This window comes from Takifugu flavidus, chromosome 16, assembly GCF_003711565.1.
Source record: "Takifugu flavidus isolate HTHZ2018 chromosome 16, ASM371156v2, whole genome shotgun sequence".
Taxonomy (NCBI): domain Eukaryota; kingdom Metazoa; phylum Chordata; class Actinopteri; order Tetraodontiformes; family Tetraodontidae; genus Takifugu; species Takifugu flavidus.
In genome coordinates this window covers 13,215,490-13,236,645 of record NC_079535.1, presented here as the reverse complement: position 1 = coordinate 13,236,645, position 21,156 = coordinate 13,215,490, and the positions used below count along the sequence as shown (strand labels likewise).

Here is a 21,156-nt window from a genome sequence, read left to right as displayed (position 1 = left end):
CAACCATTGTATTCCAGATTATCAAATAATATCCATTTGCTCACGTTTTTCCGAAAACATTTTAATAACTTGGGGACGACGTTAATTTAACATCAAAACTCCCGATGCAAAACCTGTAAAACCACAATCTTTCAATGGTAAATAAAGGTTCGATGAGTTTTAAACCCTTGGCAAATAATAATGTGTACAAAAACATAATGTTGTTGCTGTTGACAACCATTAAGGGGATTGGCAACTTCGAAGTCCTGGTGGGATTAGAACCATCGACTTTCTGTTTGTGTGTTTCTGGGCCAGGTCTTGGTGATTTCTCATTGCTCAGGACAGGTTCTGATTGTTTCCCAGCAGCAGCTGGACTCTTGCTTCACAACCACCGGTGCTGTCACCACTTCCTTCTCTTCCTCCAGTTCTTTGGTTTTTCAGGCTTCCTTCTTGGTCAGTGTTCAACGTTCACATCAATCAATCAAAGTTTAGAGATAAGTGTCGTCCATAAATTATGTGGTGGTTGTGTTTGAGTGTTTATTGCTGTGCTGTTTATCTGTATTCTTGATGGTTTTTGTCTAAATATTTGACATGTTCAACAGCCAATTCTTGCTGGCTGATGTCCTCCAGTTGTTGGAGTTATTGCCCGTCAGATGTTGTAATTTATCGCCCGCTCTTGTTTGTCCTGCAGCAGCTGTTGAACTATTGTTTCATATCCTGCAGTTGCTCTTTGTTTTCGTCCTCCGCATTTGACTCGTGACTTTTCCTGCTCCAGCTGCAGGATTCCTGCCTCAAAGACTCCGCAACCACCACAGAAAACTGTACAAACAGTATACAACAGTTTATTAAATGTAGACTTGTAAGAAAGTCATCATAATCCAACGTTCTCCATGGCATGAAGCTCATTGATAACACCAACCCAAAAAGGATTGATCACATCATCTTATCATAAATAAAGGAAATAAACATATTTACAATTCACTGGCAATTCTTGTGCACAAAAACATTGGAATTTCAAAAAGAAGCCTCAGAATTTGAGAGATTTGATACCTTCCTTAACTAACCTCGGGAAAAAAGCTGAAGAAACAGCGAGTTTGGAATCACATGTTGATGTTTGGATTGAAGGGGGAACCTCTTTCAAACACGAGTCAATAACGCTGGTTCAGTGTGGAGGGTAGAAGAAGAAGCTGCTAATCAAGTCTTTTCTAGCCACTATTGCAAAAATGACTTAAATAGAGGAAAAAGTAATTTATATGAAAGCAGCTGTGCCATTGAACCACGACTGACCTTTAGAACTGAATTCTATAAAAGTGGTAAACAAAGAACATAAATAACTGCGCCTATAGAGCAGCCTTCAGTCTCTTAAATTTGAAGAGAAGACTGACTGCGTTAAACATCTAAACTGGCTTGTCTGCAGTAGATGGACAGACGAACTTCCTGGAAAAACTTTACAGTAATCAAAAAAAGGGCAGGAGAATCAAAAATCTGCTATTTCTTTTTAAAAAAAAGAGGAGCTTAGAAAAAAGTACAATCATGGAAAGCATGTTACATGGTGCGTAATTACAAACAGGTCACGTGACCTTCCCGGCACTTCTGTACAGAAAACAACGCGTGTGTCACGTGACACGACGACTGCGGGTCCCCGACACATGGAGGAGAGGAGGAAAACAGCATCATAACTCCTGGAGTTGCAGCTGCACAGCTCATCAGTTAACAGACGGTCCAATGGCACTCTGGTCCTAGGTTCTGCTCCAAAGGTCACCCTCCCCTGGAGGTCCTGTTAACATTCAGCTATCCCTTAATGGCAGACGGAGGTTCCTCTCCTACTGTAAGTCACCTGTATCTCAGCCGGCTCAGGAAAAGCCATTTACAAGCAACGGCGCCATAAAATCTGTACAAGATTGATCAAAAGTAACGTCGAGACAAAATGAGCGATATTGACAAATGCCGCCCCTTCGTTTCTGTACAGAGCAAAGTCGAGGTGTGAAAACTGATTAAGCACCTCAGTGAACTTTACAAACAGGAAAAAACTGACTTCAGGATAAACAGACTCAACCCATGGCCTCCCTGTCAGGTACATGCAAAAGGCTTGGCGTTCATTCAGAGGGGACGCACCCCGTTCTAAAGGCAAATCAGATCTGCTCTCTACAGACTTCCTTTCCTCCCAGTAGAAAACAAACCAAAATAAAAAGGTAGCAAACGATGGTCTTTTTTTGGTCTCCCAATTCAGGCATGTTGGGTGTCGGAGCACTGGGGAGCGCTCGTACCAGTGATCAGGACGATCAAGGCCCCTCTGGAGTGTCCTCTTGGTCTGATACCTGAGGTAAAGCGTGGGTGAGCAAACACTGGCAGGAGGAGAGCAGCGAGCAGCCTGCTGCCACCAGACTGGGACCAAACTGATAATGTTTCTGTCAGTAATCTCAGTGATTGGCCTCAGTCTTGAAGATAAAGACTGATTCCAGGATCCTTAACTGTGCTCCACAGCCCTGTCAACGCTCAGCTGACGGCTGCGGTAAACAAACGGGGACGTCTGAAGCCACCGGGGAAAAGCTCTGCACCTACACGTCATGATTGAACATTAGCGGATGTCTGGTGCTTGGGAAATATTCACCTGTGTGATTAAAACGGGGCGGAACTGTGGGTATTGATGGAAATGTGGCGTGTGAGCTGCTCCTAAATGGTTTAAAGTGATGCTGTTTGAGGCGGCGTGGGATGGTGGGGGAACACGAGGACGGTGGGATTTATCAGGTGGACGACGTCTGGCGCGACGGTCGGCCCATAGACGAGGCGCTGTAGGTGCGAGAGCGCTGCCTCATGGCCATCCGGCAGGGCAGCTCCAGCTCCAAGTCCTGGAAGAGAGGCAGCCCGATGATCTCAGCTGCCTCGGGACGCTCGCACGGACTCCAGGAGAGCATGCTGTGCACCATGTTGAGCTGCACGGGGAGAAGAGAACAGCTTCACTGTTTCATCCCCACCACATTTCACTTCAAACACAATAGCGAATGACTAGAGTAAACCGCTCAGCCACACACAAGAGAGCGTAAGGCCGAGCGGCCCTGTCCCAGTAGGATAAGAGAGCGAGGGTATTTCCAGTGCTGCAGAATCACAGATTACACCACCAGATTATGGAGATCTCATTACAAGGTAAACCAAGACGTACAAATAACCACACAGCCGCTGTGGAAATTCACACACTTTACTACTTTAGTACAGTAATGTTTTGATTACACTTGGATTTCACCGATACGCTGGAAAAACCGATTTTACTGCTTCATATTAATATTTATATTTTTTAGTTTTAACATGTTGAAGATGATGGGTTGTCAGCTGGAAACCCCTTAACATTAATACGAGCTCTCTTAGATTTGTTCCACTTTATTTTATCTTTCTTGATATTGGTCTAATAATAAACAGGCTCAGTTTTGGTTGGGAGCCACTAGGGGGCAGCAAGAGGCCACTCACCTCCTGTTGGTTGTTTTTGGAGAAAACCTCCGGGAAGCGCAGAGCTCTCACCTCCGTCAGGGTCTGGAAGCAAAAACACCAGTCAGTTCACCTGTCCTGTTGTTGTCACCTGTCCAGACACATCTGCACTGCACAGTCACACTGCTTTCCAAATTTGCCACTTATAGTTTTATCTTGATTAAACTGCATTTATCTTTGAATTTACTGCTGCACAAACCACCAGACAAAGCTGATCTAACCGGACGCTCGTAACCATCAAAGGAAGAGTCAAGTCAATGTCCTGCTGCATAACTCAGCCAAAACAGAGACATCACATTTAAATGAGACTCACCCTCACTCTCTCCATCTGCGTCCTGAAGGGACACAGCAGCTCAAACAGGATCAGACCCAGAGAGTAAATGTCCACTTTGTGGGAGTACGAGTTTCCAGAGAGCTGCCGGGAGAAACAGAAGCACAAACAATGTGGGGAAAGGTAAAAAATATGAATAATAAAAGTCTACTTTCGGTCTGAGGACAAGTGCTCACCTGCTCGGGGCTCATATAGAGTTTGGTGCCGACCTGACCCGTGTGTCGGGTCAGGAGTGGGGCCGGCGTCAGGGCGGTCGGCCCATCGTCGTCCTCCTCCTGGTCCATGGCCGTCACCAGACCGAAGTCTCCCACCTTAACCACATCATCCATGGTGAAGAAGATGTTGGAGGGCTGAGTGACAGGTTACACATGATTAATGATACCATCAAAGCAGAATCTTCTTCCAAGAGTTCCGTAAGGCAGCGACGCTGGAATGGACGTGCACATCGATCAAATGATAACGAAGTGTTGGCTATATCAACTGCTAGCGGATTCACTTCATTGATTAAATCGTTGCGTTTGCAGTGCTTTGATGTGCACGTTTGTTCTGCTGCCTCGCACCAGCAGTAGAATTAGCAGCGCAACAGAACCCGTTCAAAAACCGGGTTATTTTTTCGCGCCCTGGAGGACGTTCATACACATCTGTGACATCTGTGAAAGCGCACGTGCGCGTGTTCACCTTCAGGTCCCTGTGCATGAGCCCTTTGCTGTGCAGGAAATCCACAGCTTCTGCTATTTGGAGGAAGATGTCCAGACACTGGTTGTGCTCGCGCTGCTCCGGGAGGCTGCGCTGGGACATCCAGTCCTTCAGGTTCTCCTTCCGACAGAGCTGCATCTGGATGTAGAGTAACACCTGCACACGAGAGCACGGCTCCATTTCAGAAACCAACCAAACGCCAGCAAACCACAACTGTATCAATGATAAACGGACCTTGGGAGATGGCTGGACCCGCTGGTTCGGAGGGGTTGTGGGCAGGGCCAGGGTGAGAGAGGTGGGCCGGGGAGGAGAGGAAGAGGGAGCAGGCTCCTGTTGTCTGCTGTGTGAGGAGGAGGAGCTGTTCCTCCCAGTTACTGTGCTGGGACTGGTCGGACCAGAAGCAGAGTCGGATTCTGCTTCGGCGTCTCGGTCGCAGCCCGAGTCCTCAAACACGATGTCGAAGGAGGAGGAAGTGCAGTCGCTGGGACCGCGTGGAGAACAGAGCTCAAAGGAGTTTGGGGTGTCCGAGACATCAGGGTCAGCCTGGCTGTCCCGCTCAGACATCAGGCTGTCGTGACCCGGCATGGGATGGAAGGACAAGTCACTAATGTCCACACTGAAAACTATAGCACCACTGCCACTGCTGGACAGCAGGGAAGAAGCACCAGCAGAGGCCTCCAGAGCTTCTTCTTCATGCCCAGAGCCCGGAGAGGTCGAGCTGGAGACTGGAACTTTGACCGACAGCGCATCCATGTGGTCCAGGAAACTCATTGGCCAATCTGTGGCGCTGAAGGAGAGGAAGAGAGACGCTGGTTCACTGCTACAGCCTCAAAAGCCAGATTTAGGAAAGAAATTCAAGCAAGCAACATTTTAAATAATGTGATGATCACTGTTCTTAGAAACACAAGGTTAAATCTATTTATTCTTAGTCTCCCTAAAACGCTAAAGAAGTTCAACTCTCCTGGTGTTCGCCTGAGAGATAACGAGCTCACCTGGCATCTTTCAGCCACCTCTGGTCCATCTCCTCCTGCCAGCCGTCAGGGGGGCTCTCCTGCCACGCGTTGAAGTAACGGATGATCCCCGGGTGCTCCAGCTTGGCTAAGGCCTTCACCTCTCTCATCACCTTCTCACGAGCCAGCTCTCTGAACGCCGAAGAGGAAAAGAAATCATCTAACCACCAGATGCAACATTGTCTCATCAACTGTAGTGACTTTTACACGAGTAGTGCCAGAGAAAACCTCCTTCAGGTTCTTAAAAGAGCTCATTTGTACCAAAGCAGTTATGGCTCTGCCTGGTGGAGAGCTAATAGCCTGGAGGAAGGAAAGTGCTGGTGTGAGCAGTAAAAGCAGATACCTGTTGGGCAGACGGATCCTTTTGATAGCATAATTGCAGTCGTCCACTTTGTTGCGGGCTTCAAATACAACGCCGAACCCACCACGGCCAAGGCACTGCACGGGCTCAAAGTCAGTCAGGTACCTGGGGGAGACATTTTGGTCAGTAAAGAAGACTCACTCGCCTCCCTCTGAGGCAGGACGGACCTCTGTGGATGCTGAACGATAACGAACAACAAGGGATTAAACAAGTGCGTTCACACAGTGGTGGCTAATCAACTGCTAAAGGAACGTCCACCGTCTCCACACCTAACAAGCAACCATTACTTTAACCCAAAGTATCCCTGTGCGTGCGTACATGCATGTTATATTAAGTGTCCTGTGGGTGGAGTAGCTGGAGCATTCGGTTCTACACCCAGTCACAGCATCCACGATGAGGAGACTAAATGCTTTCTGATGAGACATGTGACCAGGTTGTGCTTCATGATGTCCCCCCCCCGCCCCGATGGCCACTCCTCACACGGGCCTCAGCTGCTCTAACAGCCACACAACACTCTTTATTTGGGGAACCTTTCTTCAGCTGCACAGAGGCAACTGCAGCACAGGGAGGCTGGGGCGTCATCAAAAGGAGATAAATCAACTTTGGAGTTTAATGAAATTCTTCCTTGGGTTTGGGTAGGTGGGCGTGGCCAATAATCAGCGGATAACTAATGTAAACAGTGACCCTCCATCGATCAAACTCCAGCAGGTCAGTGACAGCCCATAAATTATGGCCATTGCTCATATTTGTGACGTCCACCAAAAAAAAAAGTTCTGACAATGTGCTGACAGCAACATAAAGTGACACTTTGACCCTGTAACAGATGCTGCTGGGTAGGGTGGGTGTACTGGGGGCCAAGGTATCCAATCACATGCAACCTTCTCCCATCTCTGCCTTGTCCTATCAATGCAGGCTGGAAGACCAGTGGTCTCCATGGCAACAGTGCCAAATCTGTAGCTACACCTTGCTACAACAGTTAGACTGACACATTGTTCCGAACAAGAAAAACATCTTTCTGTCTCCCTCCCTCCAGAAAGGCAAACACCCTGGTACAGCCGTGCAGGCGGCAGCAGAAACTTCCAAGGTCCAATCACACTCAACACAATATCAATATCTTTGCCTGTAGAATACAGGTGGAGCCTGCAGGGACCTAGCAAACACATTTGAGCTCCAACTGATACAATGATGGAGACAAACAGCCAGAATCCACTTCACCTTCTTCCCCGTGGACTCAGGACTTTTGGGGTTTGTTGAATTATTAATAGATCTACATGTACAAGATCCCGAGAGAAGGAGAGTCAAAGATAAATATTCGGGTAGACTGGATCATCAGTCTGGAACAATATTTTTCACGGTTTCAAATCTACGTCAGGGGGAAAAAGTCCTGAGTCCTGAATACGTGTGTGTGGAACAACATCTGGCGAGTCACAGTGTTCTGAGCATCTACCTGGACACGTAATCGCTGGATCGGGTATCCATGGCAACAGGATCTTTGGATTCCACAACTTCAAGGTCGAACTTGCAGTCGGTCTGGCACTGGGTCTCGGATTCTTTCCGTTGCTTCAAGGGACGACAGAAGACATCAAAGACAAGTTGTGCACATGTGGAACAGAAGGAAACCCACTCAGCAACCAATTCAATCACACCGAGAAGATCGGCCAGTAGAAGACACACTCTTACCCTCACGTGCGCCACAGGGGCAGGGGGGTGAAAGAACTTGCGGACGATGTAGGTGGTGGCAGCAATGCAGAAGAAGATGGTGCCAATGATCTCCTTCCACCAGGGCAGCAGCAGCACGGGATCCTTCCTCCTGCCACTCCGGCCTCCTGCTTCATTCCTCTTGATCAGGCTAACGGAAGTGTCGCGCTTCTCTCTGTAGATGTTGCTGTAGGGGAAGTAGTAGCCATTGTCTGGGAAGACAGAGTAAAAAAAAGGTTGTTCTGATTGTTCCAGCTGAGTGGAAGCCCCTCCCTCACTGTGCTCTCCTACCATATGGGTACTGAAGAATGGACAGTGCTCCATTGCTGTATTCATCATGAGAGAACTTGTCATTGTTGAGACACTTATCAAATTCATCCGATCCGACCAGGGCCGGTGTCCGAGATGGGGAATCTGTGTCAAGGACAAGATGAAGAAGCTCTCTTTGAAGGAGGACAAACGGTCAGAATACCAATCAGACACAGACTTAAGGACAAGCCTCAAAAAAATTCAAACGTGTCCTTAAAACGGCCGCCGTGTTCTAAACCGTACGTTTTATCAGGGCTCGCCAAAAGGCGAGCTGACTTACGGATTAGAGGCTTCCACTTGACTGTAGGCAGATGAATGATGTCCTTCTCTGATGTGATGGCTTTGGAGGGGAACTTCTCAGAGATCCTCACAGAGGACTGGAGGTAGAGCTGACCCTGATACATCCCTGATAAACCAAGGGCAAAGGAGTCAGAGCACAAAGAAACTATCGATGAGAAGCTGTGATGATCTTTCTTTACCCAGATAAACACTGGACTCTGAAGATCTTCTGTTCTTGTTCACGTCGTCGCCTTCATCCTCCTCATCAGTTTCTGACAGGTTGTTGTAGCCGTTGTCATCAAACAGGGTGATCGGCGTAACTTTACCTCCGCCCACCAGCCAGGCCGCAGCGATGGGTGTGCAGAACTAGAGTGGAGACGTGCAGGATGAGCGGACGTTCATCTCCACAACACAAAGCATGAATCTAAATGACTGACCTGGCGTTCCCAAACCAGCTGACCGTCAGACTCAGAGCTGAAGGCCATCACCTTCCAATCAGGAACAGACACTTTGATTACGAGGTCCAGATTCTGGTTTTGGTTCTGCTGGTTCTTGGCCTGCTTGCTGTCATCATCAGCAATGACCCGCTGCTTCTCCTTCCAAATGTCTCCACTTGCAACTTCTCCCTCCAGGAAGTTGATTCCAGACTGCATCTCAGAACTGAGCTTCAGCTCAAAGTTCCCAACACTGAAGTTCCACCTGGCAGGAGGAGTGAGCCACCACCATCACCATCATCACCATCATCATCACCATCACCATCATCACAGACTCAATAAAAGTGTGACCGCAGATCTGGCATGAGGTCCCTTTCGGCTGAATCAAACTCACTTCTCCATCCCAGATCGAGGCCTGATGGCTCGTACAGTCTTCTGAGTCCTCTGCAGGAGGAGAAGGTCTTCAGCCTCCAGCTCATCCTCCCCCCAGCGGCTGCAGCCCCCCGCAGAGCAGATGTAGTGGAGCTGAAACCAAAATGATCCTATTTTAATAAGGTTTAAATGCAGGAACAATGTTCTCGCTGTTATCCAAGCTCACTGACCTTGCCGCTATAGGCTCCCAGGCCGTAGGTAGTGAGAGACTTGCCCCCGACCAGAACGGTGTCGCCTCCGATTCGATAAGACGACTCCAGCAGGGACTCCACGCTGAAAGGCACTGCCTCCATAATCTCCCTGTCCCGGTTCCACTGAAACAAGGCACCGTCCAATGAAGGAATGACCATCTTATTGCCAAAGACCTGCAGGAACACACACAGAGGTTTTTGAAGATAAATAACTCCTATAAGCATTAGCATGGACCATTACTGCTGCAGGGGGGTTTTCTGGAGGTGTGACCCCAGAATTCAGATTCCGTGCAGGTTATAACGTATATTAGTTTGATCCAGTGACCCAGGGAGACCCACCCCATACTGAGACGGTTAGAACCCCAAATATCAGCACTCGATCCACAGGCACTGGAGCATTACGTAACTAAAAGATGAAGTAATTGACCTGGATCTGTACTTAAACCTGTGTGTGTGTGTGTGTGTGTGTGTGTGTGTGTGTGAGAGACGGTGGGTATGGATGACATCACTGTAAATACCTGAGCCTAATCCCGATTTAACCTCCATTGCTTCAGCTCCACGGGGGGTTCGGGGGCAACAACAACAAGCATAAACAGGAGTTTATCTGCTTCTACGTGATGTGATCATCACCGCGGCTGCTGCTGAACCTGCCGACCACGGGTCTGACGTCACTCGTCTCCGCTCAGGGTGATTTGTGGCCGGCGGACAGAATGGACAGACTGACCGAATGAGAGAACAGACGGGAGGCGAGGTGATGTCATCCTTCTGTCGGGAGGGTGGAGGGGGGGATAAATTTAGCAAGTGAAAGGAGGAGGGTTTAACAATCTGACCATCACATCACACCACGCTGGTGGTGGGGGGGGGGGGGGGGTGGTGAAGAGGTTTAGAGCGGAGAGGAACTTGTGCCCGAGTCATCCTGCTGATGCCTTAATCCAGCAGCAGTGATCCTGGATCTCCTCCCGTTACTGCCCCCCCCGTCCACCCAGGCTTCCACTCATTAATCTCTATACTCAAGGAGCCCCCCCCCCCATCACCAAAACACAATGATTACAGCTGAAGGTACTCTGACATGTGGCAACATTTAGGAAGGAAAATCCACATTTTCCAAATGTGGCTCATTAACAGGAACAAATCAAATATCTGACTGATTATGGGAACTTAACGGACAGGTGTAATTAGGTAGGACAGGTGCATCGGTCGTTATCTGTACGTGTGTCAAATTCATCTGAAATTAATTCTAATTCAAGTGCAATTTACATAATTACAAAAATTACATTTATTGCAGAAAATATACAACTTTTAATCTGATAGAGTCACTGTAAACGTACAAAATTTCTGATTAGTTGTAAAAAATAAGAATATTTTACCTTTATTGCAATAAAATAAGGTAATTCAGATGCTTTTGATGCCCAGTAATTCATGTATTTTTTAATCCTCCCCATCAAAGCAAATGAGAGGAACCCTCCAGTAGGAATTTATTGGAATTTCCCTGTTTTTGTTGTTTTCATCCGGCCTGTTTGTGATCCTGGGAGTAACTGATGGTGTGTTTGGCTTTTTTAAAAATACACACGTCAAATAAAAAATGTAAAAGCTCAAATTAACATGTTGACTCGAAATATTCTGAATAACATTAATTTTAAAAAACGACTTCTCAGCACAAGTGTTCTTTCCCTCTGAACTTCCTGTGGCTATAAATCTTTAAAGAGCTCTAACTCACCCCCAACCTTTTACCCCAGCACCGCCACAGCTCATCCTAAAGCCCCTCTCAGCAGGAGGCTCCAGCGTGGACGCTGTAATTTAACCCACTGGACCAGGCCTAAACCTATATGTGCTTAGTAATAATGACCAACATTATTCCTCTTTATCAGCCAGGCTTGTAATGTCAATATTAACCGAGTGCTGGGTGATTTGTTGAGGCTGATCAAGGCCTTGTGGGTCGTTGGGAAACGTGGGGGAGGGGCTGGCTTGTGTGTGGTTATGTCCAGCGAACCCATCAGGAGCCCTCAATGGTGGGAAATGTGCTGCTGTGCTGCTTCTGTTGCACCCCCCACGGAGGTGGCAGACAGCTCGCTGATGCTGGAGGAGCAAAAAAGTAACGCACAAAAGAGAAGCAGAATCCTGATCCTGATCGACCTTTTGCCCAAAATATCGCCCGTCTGGCCCTTCTCCCCTTCCCTCCCCAGCTGAAGAGTCATTGCCTGTCCCATTAGTCACAGAGGGGCAGTCAATGGTTGCCCAGGCGGCAGAAATCCATCAAACGCCGCTGTGCTTCATTCATCAGCACCGAGCATCTGCAGAGGAATGCCAGCGTGGCTGATGACATCATCGCTGGGCTCTGCCATTACCTCACCTCCCTCATCAACCTCCCCTTTTGCTCCCCCCCTTTAACCCCCCCAGGATGACTCACTCCACATTGGCACAGATTTCCACCCCCCTCTGTTCACCCCCCCCCCCCCAGGCTAGCTTCTTGAAGTGATGGTTTCTCTTTTGCAGACAATGCTGTTTGTGGCTCTGCTGTCCTCCCTTCCTGGGGAAGAAAAAACAAAAAAAAGACGGCGCACGTAAACACAGCCCGTCACTGGTTGTTTCCTCCCCGCCGTGTGGAGGCCAGCCAATGGCACGCCAGTAAACACCCAGCAGCCTCTAATCAGCGAGCGGAGCGGCGTCTCAGGGACCCAGGAGCACCAATGAAACTGTTGCCGTTACGGGGCAGAAAAGCATCCAGGGCGACTGCAGATCCACGGCGCGAGCCTCCAATTAAGCCCGGTGAGCATCACCAACGACATCACAGTCATTTGGTCCAGAGCCGAGACGTTCCCGTGCACGTGACGCTCGTGTGCCAGTTCAACATTTACCAGTAACAGACTTCTCTGAATCTTGTAAAAATAAATGAGTTTTCATTTCCAGGCTCTGAAAATCACGTTATCCTGAACTGAAAGGCGTGAGGAACATCAAACAACACATTTCCTCACACACAGGAAAACTTATAGGACTTTTTGGGGGTGGGGGGGACTTTATATTCAAGGTCAAATTTCATTCTGGCACATCCAGCAGAGAAGCTGAAAGGAGCTCAAATATTCTCGCCTTCGTGTGCTTCGAGGAACCTTTAGGGGTTCTCTACACGATAACCTCAGAGGAACCCCATAAAAGAAAAAAGAAAATTCGCCAAGCACCTTTTTCCCCCTCCGATTCCCAAAGGAAGCAGCTGTTTCACTGATTGGTTCTATCCTCCTAATGATAGGCTTCAGTAGGACTCTCCATCCTCCTCCATTCATTAATGTGGGTTAAGTCTGTGTTTCAGACACATAATTATTCCAGTAAAGTGCTCAACTCTCTGGTAGCATGGGTAGAAGGAATAAAAGCCAATAAAGATGCCTACAAGTCAATAACTGGAGTCTTAAAACCTAACGACTCCATTTGTGAGGGGCGGCATGTTCATTACAGATGGAGAAGAACCATCCAGACGGTTAGTGCGTCTCATCTCAAAGCTCCACGTCCACCACAGCATTTCTGCCTCAGGCTGCCATCTTCCTTAATTGGCTATAATATGAGACCAGATAAGAAAAAGGACACAAACGAGGAGGCTGCTGGGCTGGAAATAAGAACGCACCCTCGCCCCTTCAGACCGCGCCTCGGAGGAGAGCCATGAAAAAAACATAAAAGATGGGAAAATTGCTCAGTTAATCAAAACATTGGCTTAATTACTCCGATTTAAAAAGAACCAATGGGAGAAAAGTGCGTGAAACATGTTGATGAATAATCGTGTCCTCTTCTGAAGGGGGTTTGCCTGCCACGACCAGAGGGTTCACACACCCAAACGTGGCTCCACAGTACCAGAACCCTGACACTGTTCTGATCCCCCCCCCCCCGGTTACGCTCTCACAGACAGGCGGGGAGTCCACATCAAAGCGGCGTCTCTGGTGTGTTTCTCTGGTGTGTTTCTCTGGTGTTTCTGGGAGAGCTTCGCTCAGGGCTACACTCGCTGTCAGTGTGTCAGTGTGGGCGGTTTAAGCTTCTGTGCACATGTTCAATCCAGCCTCTTGTTGTGCTTATATGTGTAAAAATCAGCAAAGCCAACAAAGAGACTAATCCTCCAGGGGAAACAACTACTCTCAGATATATGTGGGGGTGTGCGGAGCCTCCTGCAGGCTCGGGCTGTTTGTGTTGGAGGGTGTGAGCACCAGCCAGCCTTGGTTGACTGTTCAAAGGGCACGGAGTTCACTTATTGCCTTGGCTGTCTAAATAAACCCAGGAACTGTTCAGAGGCCTGAGACGAGCTTGACCTCACGCTGACGGGTCACGACTGAGGAAACGACTCTTCTCATGCAACATCTTAATCAGCTACAGAACTTCTGTCTGACCTCCTGGAACAGCTGTGATGACAGAAGTTGCTATTAACGGTGACTGTTTGAGTCATAATTGTAGAAGAAGAAACAAAGCCAGTCTGATAGGACTGTGGTGGAAACGCTCCCTCATCTTCCTGTATATTATTTCCTCCTCCTGAGTATTTTACCTCTGGTTTGCTGAGGCTGGAGGACACGAGGCAGCCCGATCCCACATCCAGGTCCCACTGCTTCCTGCCCTGGTTGTGAGGATCCAGAGCATAAATCCTCCCATCCAGGGTGCTGATGATCACCAGAGACCTGCAGACAGGACACACAAACGCACCCACAGTGAAAAAAGACATCCGAGCCTTCAAGTTCTGGGGTCTTTCGTTGCCTTTTGTGACGCTTGTGATCAGCGTCAGCGGCCGTCTGGGCTCGGCGACAGACGGCCGGCGTGTTTGCTGCCCACGGTGGCGGCGGAGAGAATCGTATCAGCGGCGCCCAGAAAACAACCGAACCCACAACACAATAGAAGCATCTTCAGCGCTTTGGCAGAAGTTTATTTTAGAAAAACAAAGAAAAAAAACAAACAAAACCCAATAATAATCCTTCTGGAAAATATATTGGATGGATTTTCAACATATTTCATGCTGACACAGACTCAACAAGCAGCTAAATATAAGCTGTAGGAGGAGCGCTTTCCCTTTGGATGATGCATGTTGGGCCCCCTCTCACCTGGGTGCTTCTCCTCTGAGAATTCAGGTTTAATCGTGGTGCTGATGGATCCTTCTCACTGTTTCACCTCATTGAGAAGAAGAAGAAGCTGTGTTGGATTCTTCTTGATGCGCTTATTTAACAGCGCTCCTCTTTTCTGTCCGGTAACTCCAGGCTAAAAACAGACTTAAACTAACGGGGACATCAAGCCCCACCCCGGCCTCCTGCGCTGCCCTGTCAGTCCTCTTCAGGCCTCTGGTGGGGGCCAGCCTGACTATTGATCGGTATCCGTCTGGAGGAGATGCTGTCAAATGGGCTCTTAGCTTTATTTAAGCTGTCAAGAGACGCTGGGCACACACACACACACACACACACACACACTCCTCCACTGTTACCACACTGGGGCATACGGGGATAGAACTGCCTCCCTCGATGGCAACGAGGCAGCAGTTGGAGAAGGAAAAGAGTTACACCGCTCCACTTTCAGAGCTCTTGCTGAACACAAAGGAGAGTGAGCGGCCATACCTTCAGCCAGGCTGGAATTATTCAACGTCCTGAACCATCCGTCACTCAAACACAGCCACCTAAACCAGCCTCGACCGCTATAATCCCATATTGATTCCGTTAATCGAACCCTCTCTGGTCGGACAGCAGGAGCGTGTTTGAGGATGTTTCAGCCTTAGAACAACTAGGAATTGGATTGTTTCAGAGGCTGCTAATCGATATCTGGAAACTTTGACTTTGTTTTCTTAAATCCACGAAGGAAGACAAAGGGTGATGCTACTTGTTTCAGCTCGGAAGAAGCTGGAAGCTCGCATGAATATGCAAATAGGATCACTAAACAGTAACGAGCCATGTGTCTTTCAGTCCCATCAAAGCAAAGATTATCTCCTCAAATCTGCTCCGAGCAGCTTTATCTGCGGCACCAGCGCTGAGGAGTGGAGGACTGAGGAAAACACCAGTAGAAACAGAGAACTAAAGCCCGCTCTCACACTCTGGATTGGCTACCAGACTCTGCCAAAAATATTAGACTGATTGGTTGTTGCTAAGCAGTCGGAGCTGCGAGAGAGCGGAAGCTTTGGCGGCCTTCGCTCCGCTGGCCACGCCCCCATTGATTCATGCTGGGAATGTAGAAGTGAGGACGGAGTCAGCGGGAGCATCGAGTTCAGCGTTAGATATGGAGAAGAGAAGAATTTCATTCTGAGCCGGAGATCAAAGGCTCTTCAAGACTCTTTGTAGTCCTGATAAAGAATATTAACTCTTCCCATCTGATGAGGGTGACGGAGGCTGGGCGGAGGAAGACAGAGGCTTTAGAAAACAAACAGTCCCACTGTATCATCCACAACTTGGGGCAATTTATTTTCCGAGCCGAGCCCGGAGACGCCGCCGCTCCGCCCGTCACCAAAGGGAGGAGCTGTGGCCCGGGGGGGCTGCTGATGTGACGGGCGCTGGTGGCTCTGAGGGGAGCGCTACAGCGGAGAGTGAATGAAGGACAAACGGGCTGGCGGAGGGCTGAGGAGGGGTCGTTAGTGTCCCGGCTGCAACGCTGTCAGCGCATCATAATGGTGCAGAGAGCGTCTTCAGTCACAGGGCGACTGGAGGAGCAGGGAGCCAATTAGCCCGCTCTCACCACCCTCCTCGGAGACCTTCGCTCGCCGTCTGCACACACGGGCAAAAGCTGCGCCGCTGGTAAACACGCCACGCTGAATGAAACCAGGATGTTTACACTCGCCCAGTCTCCAAGGAGCTGGAGCTATCCGGCCAGACCAATGGCGGCAGCCCGCTCGCACCGCGGCGGCCAATGGAAGCGCCGTTGTTCCACCCGCTCAGCCAATGCGGGGCTGGTTCTGCAGGTTTGGAGCCAATGGCGGGCCGGGGCTGCCTGTAACCATGCAACAGCGAGGGGCGTTGAGTTTTGCTGCCACACAGCTGCCACTCAGCTGCCGGGACGCAGAGCAAAATAGAGCATGGGAAGCACGTGGGGAGAGAGGAGGCTGCAGCTCTGAGCGGACCGCGCCCTGCGCCGCCAGCACCGGGGGGGGGCGGGGGGGTCAGGGGCATTCCTGCAGACTGCTAACGCTGTGACAGACAAGGAGGAGATGGGTTCAGAGGAAGGATCGATGAACAACAACTGCAGGAAACCTTTTTACACGTGTGGGTTTCTCAAAGGCAAAAACTTTCCGATCCAAGTTCACATCTACAGCAAAAGGCAACAAAGTTCTGCTGATGGCGTCTTTGATCCAAGTCAGTTTGAACTTTCACTGGAGCTGCACTGACGAAGACGCCGGCTGCAGACGCCGGGCGACAGTCCTGCGACGTGCCGTCCCATCAGGCTCGCTGCAGCACACGCTCAAGGGCGTGGCTTCAAAAACAGGTTCCAGCAGCAACATGGCAAACACACACACACACACACACACACACACACACACACACACACACACACACACACACACACACACACACACACACACACACACACACACACACTCGCATCTTTCCGTATCAGCTCACACGTGGTGAAATACAAACTCGGTGGCGCCAGGCTCCTGCCAGCCGATTGGGCGGGCTGCCCCCCCGGTCGGAGCATGCGATTGGTTGTTGCTAAGCAGTGAGGAGCTGCTGAGAGTGAAAACAAGACAGCGTGGTCCTGCTAACCACCAACTTGTTCTCATTCCGCTCTCGCTGCTGCTCTCCCACTTTTTGCCGGAGCCCCACCCATACTGCAGTGCTGCAGGAGGGGTCCTGTTGACGGGCCAGAACCAGCCACTGACCCAATAAACCTGCGCGTCCGCATGGGCTCCTTTATTTAGATTGACTTGTTTGTGTGCTGTGTCCCAACACGTTGTGAAATCATCCTCAGATTAGGGCGGATTAGGCAAAGTTCACAAACTTCCAGGTCATCACATCGCCACATTTTTGGAGAGAAACTTTCAACAGATGCAAACATGGTTACATAAGGCAAATAAAAAGGTAAAAAGAGCTTACGTAAGCTCATCTAAAGTGGCGCCCACTGCGGCTGCAGTTCCACCTTCCTGACGGGAAACATCAGTCACAAAATAGAAAGAAATGCACGGAAATATCACTTAAAAACCTAAGCAGAGCTGGAAAGGCTGGCGCCTTCTGCTACACCAGTTTATGTCGATTATCTGCTTTCATAATCGAATGCCACTTCGTCAGCCCTAATTAAACCTCCCAAGGAGCAACTCATCTCCACGTTGACCTGAACATTTGAGGACAGCTTCTATTAATAAAAACTCCCACCGTCTCCCTGGTTACAGACTCTGGACGGCTGAAACAATCGGAGGCTGTCGACAAAAATAAAGAAGGGGCGACCCCCCCCCCCCAAACACCCAAAAAAGCCCTCGCTCTCCTCCTCCGGTGCCTCGCTGTAGCCGGAGCTGAACTCAAATTCTGAACACAAGCTCGTCGCTCTAATGCAATTGGCCGACAAGTCGCCCGGCTGGTCGATTGGCTGTTGCTAAGCATTAGTGTGGTGGTGGCGGCCCAGAAGAGCTGTTGCTGCTCCGTGGCCCTGAGGGCTGTGAGGGGGGGCGGGGGGGCACAGATGGTGAAGGCTGGGTGACAGGGGGAGCGGGCTCTGTCCTCTCTCACCTTAAAGTGCTCCCAAAGAGCCCGGAGGCCCCGACGGAGCGCTCGCTAGCGGAGGCTCGCATGCATCATTCACAGCCAAGCTCTGAAACATAGATGCTCGCGCAGATGTAAACACCCGGGTCTCCAGAGCTCGCCACCTATACGCCGCGCCGCTGACGGTGAGGTGACAGCCATCAGGCGCCGCCGCTACAGCGCCGTCGCTACGCCAGCCTGGTGGGATCAAAGCCAACGTCTGGAATATTTATAGGTGACAGGATGCGGAGGCCGGGGCGAGAAAAAAAGAGAACAATCCTGACTGACACAAACGTAAAGCGGCGACAGATTTTAGCGAGCGCGAAGCGTCTGAAGAGGGCGAATTTGGAGGGAAATAAAAGGGCATCAGACGGAGGTGGAAGGATTCTTCAGAGGCAGGAATGATTGAGCGGAAAAATCCTCGGTTCCTTTCTTTTGTTGTGCGGAGCGTCGTTATTTACACAAGGTGTCACTTATTATCACAGGTCGATGTCGCACAAGCAACCAAGGAGTCCAAAGAACCGGATCTGGGTTTCCTCCGCGCCAACAGCCCATCATACAGGTCATGTGACGTGTTAATGATGCCGTCAGTTCACAGGTAATGCTCAGTATCATCTACCAACAGCCCAAACACGTTCCTCCACATTAAAAAGGTGAATTGTGCAACATCCCCTTGTTTCTTGTATTCTGTCTTAACTGTTCGGCATTCTGGGAATCTTTTCAATTTAAATTGGCCAATTTGAGAGAGAAACACATTTAAAAAGTTCAAGTCCAATTCTCCTGACGTATGGATGAAACAGAGCGCAGCGCCGGGTAAATGCTCCGGGGACGACATTAAAACGCAACATAGTGTGTGAAGGTAAGGATGAGCATTAAGGAGGTGTAAGATGAAAGAGCGAGAGACAAAGAGAATAAATGCAAGAGAGAGAGAGAGAATCAAGGACATGTGGAGGGAGGCAGGATGTTTTCCTGAACATCTTCCTCCTCATTATTATTATTAATTAATCGGTTAATTCTGTCATGTTTTACATTATTTGTTGTTGTTCTCGTGTGATGAATAATGAACCTGCTCATTTGTGGTTGTTATTGGATGTCAATCACCTCAATCCTGTTAGTTCGGGAGATAAAGAATGAGAAAGGTCTCTCATTTATGATGAGCCAACAAATAGTGTTTGTTTTCAGGATAAGACTGTGAAAAAGTGAAGACGGATATGAACAGACGCACATGTTGTGCACGGAGAGCCGGCGGCAGGGCGTGACCTGCGTGACCTTTGCCGTTAACCGTGGACGTCCAGGTGCTGATATACTGTTGCTCTTGGGTCACATCGGTGGTTCCTCCACATTCATGGGTGCACAAACACACGCGGGAACATGTTAAACTATCCTCTCTGCCCCGGTGATGCTGCTGCTCCGTGATCGCCGTGGTTCCCTCTGGGACAAAAGCATCTTAAAGGAAGCGCTCTCAGAGCTCCGGGTCGGTGACCTGTGATCAGTCAGGGGCAAGAAAGAGCTTTAACACCGGGGGGGCTGCCAGCAAAATATGGCGGAGAGAAATAAGGTGGTGAAAACACTGCGGCAAAAACAAGTGGGTAAAAACTCCTGGAAGACAAATCAATGTCCTCCCCACTGCACCAAGGAGCCAGGGGGGGGGGGGGGGGCAGCAGAGGTGGGGGGGCAGCAGAGGTGGGGGGGCAGCAGAGGTGGTGGGGGGGGGGGCAGCAGAGGTGGGGGGACAGACTCGGTCCTCAAGGCGCCAACTTTGGGGAAGGACAAACTTAAAGATGGAGAAATAAAGAGCATATTCGTGGAGGCTTCCACGTCTCAACTCAGATGTCAAACAAAGCAGCAGCACAAGAGAACCACAGCGATCAGAACCGCGGTGGATTCGTGTCCCTCAGGAACCCAAAGCACATCTAAGCAGAACCTCTCACATCCGGAATCAACTCATCTGATGGGGAGGCAGAACTTTGCCTCGCGTTTGCGATCATTAAAGGGCGTTTGGGAGAGAACACTTCCAGAAAGTTCAGAACAAGATTTCCCAACAGCATTTTACCAGCTGACAGAACAAACAAATAGAGCCGCCACATGTTCCGCGCTGTCAGCCGCCGCCTGGGTGACAAGAGCCGGCTTCGCCCGGACACGTCACGGTCCCAGCCGATGACAGTCCGCTGAAACTACCCCAGGGGCTATATTTTCAAGCTCTCTCCCCAGCGATTTCAGAACTGAAGAAGCCTTCTGGATAGAAGGCGAAACGTTTTCAAGAGAAGAAACCCAGTCCAGTCCAGGAACTATTCTCCTCACAGACTTGATAAGACAGCTGCGCCAGCACATTTGGAGAGTCTTTCCGGGGACAGTGAAGAAGTTTTCCGAGCCGCGCCGAGGCGGAGGGATACTCGGCTGAGCCCGGAGGCGCGTGAGACCGCCTTTATGTTATGTTTAGTTGTAAAACTAAACTAAACTGTAAAAGTGGAAATATGTGCGCATTTGCCCAAACATTCTGCTCCTCCGGGGGTGTCATTACAAGTTGCAGAAGCTCACAGCAATGGTGGCGTGGAGACTTCCGTCCGGATAACTGCCACATAATGCGTATTTACCTCGCCGGGACATTTGCGCCGCTGTCGCCGAAAGCCTCGTTGGCCTCCCCCGCCGACCCGTTTTCGTCGTCCTCCACGGTGACGTCCGCCGCAATCACCGGGGCGCCGACCTGCCCCAAGCCCCGCTTCATGACTCGGGCACCATCTTCCTCCGAGGTCAAACCTGAGCCCCGGGTGACCGACTGCGGCTCCCTGACGACGGCGGAGCCCTGAGTGTGCGGAGTCCCGAATCCGACGAGCGTCTTCAGCAAGAGCAGGAGCACCAGGGAAAAGCTTACAAAGTGAAGCCCCCTTTCCATTTGTAAAACTGGCACATTAGTGGCATATGATATTTACATGCCACTGGCCCTGCAAACCTCAACACACAAAAAAGACTACAACTATTCTTATCAAAAACTGCTCGGTGTCAGGAAAACACCCTTTTATCACTGGCCTTTAGGTAAACATAAACAGCCGCTGGGAAACCATGTTATTCCCTTTATACTTGACTCGCACTTGCCTTAGTAACGCTAAGTCCCGCCTTGTTTCTACACTGGGATTGGTCAGAAAAATATGTGCGCGTGCTTAAAAAACATGCAGGACGTTCCCATTGGACAGTCACCTGTCAGTCAAGCAAACTCTCATACTCAGCGTTATCCTATTGCTCCAAAGAGCTGTCACTCAAAGGGGCGGGCCCAGCAAGTCCCCGCCCCCCAAACA

General features: G+C 49.7%; 1 protein-coding gene across 2 annotated transcripts; it reads right to left on the bottom strand.

The window, feature by feature from the left end:
* Positions 1-805: 805 nt before the first annotated feature.
* eif2ak3 (eukaryotic translation initiation factor 2-alpha kinase 3) lies at positions 806-20,959 on the bottom strand. 2 transcript variants are annotated; one of them, XM_057058392.1, is made up of 18 exons: positions 20,458-20,959; positions 13,714-13,843; positions 9,180-9,374; positions 8,972-9,102; positions 8,581-8,842; positions 8,344-8,509; positions 8,145-8,270; positions 7,847-7,969; positions 7,538-7,767; positions 7,305-7,417; positions 5,840-5,962; positions 5,479-5,628; positions 4,721-5,273; positions 4,469-4,642; positions 3,967-4,140; positions 3,773-3,874; positions 3,442-3,504; positions 806-2,912 (listed from the first exon to the last, which is right to left on the bottom strand). In XM_057058392.1, the coding sequence occupies exons 1-18, from the start codon at positions 20,754-20,756 to the stop codon at positions 2,724-2,726; spliced, it is 3,303 nt and encodes a 1,100-aa protein (XP_056914372.1). In that variant the 5' UTR covers positions 20,757-20,959; the 3' UTR covers positions 806-2,723. The 2 variants fall into 2 exon arrangements, with proteins under 2 accessions (XP_056914372.1, XP_056914373.1); XM_057058393.1 differs by lacking the exon at positions 20,458-20,959 and adding an exon at positions 14,261-14,279.
* Between the last annotated feature and the right edge of the window lie 197 nt (positions 20,960-21,156).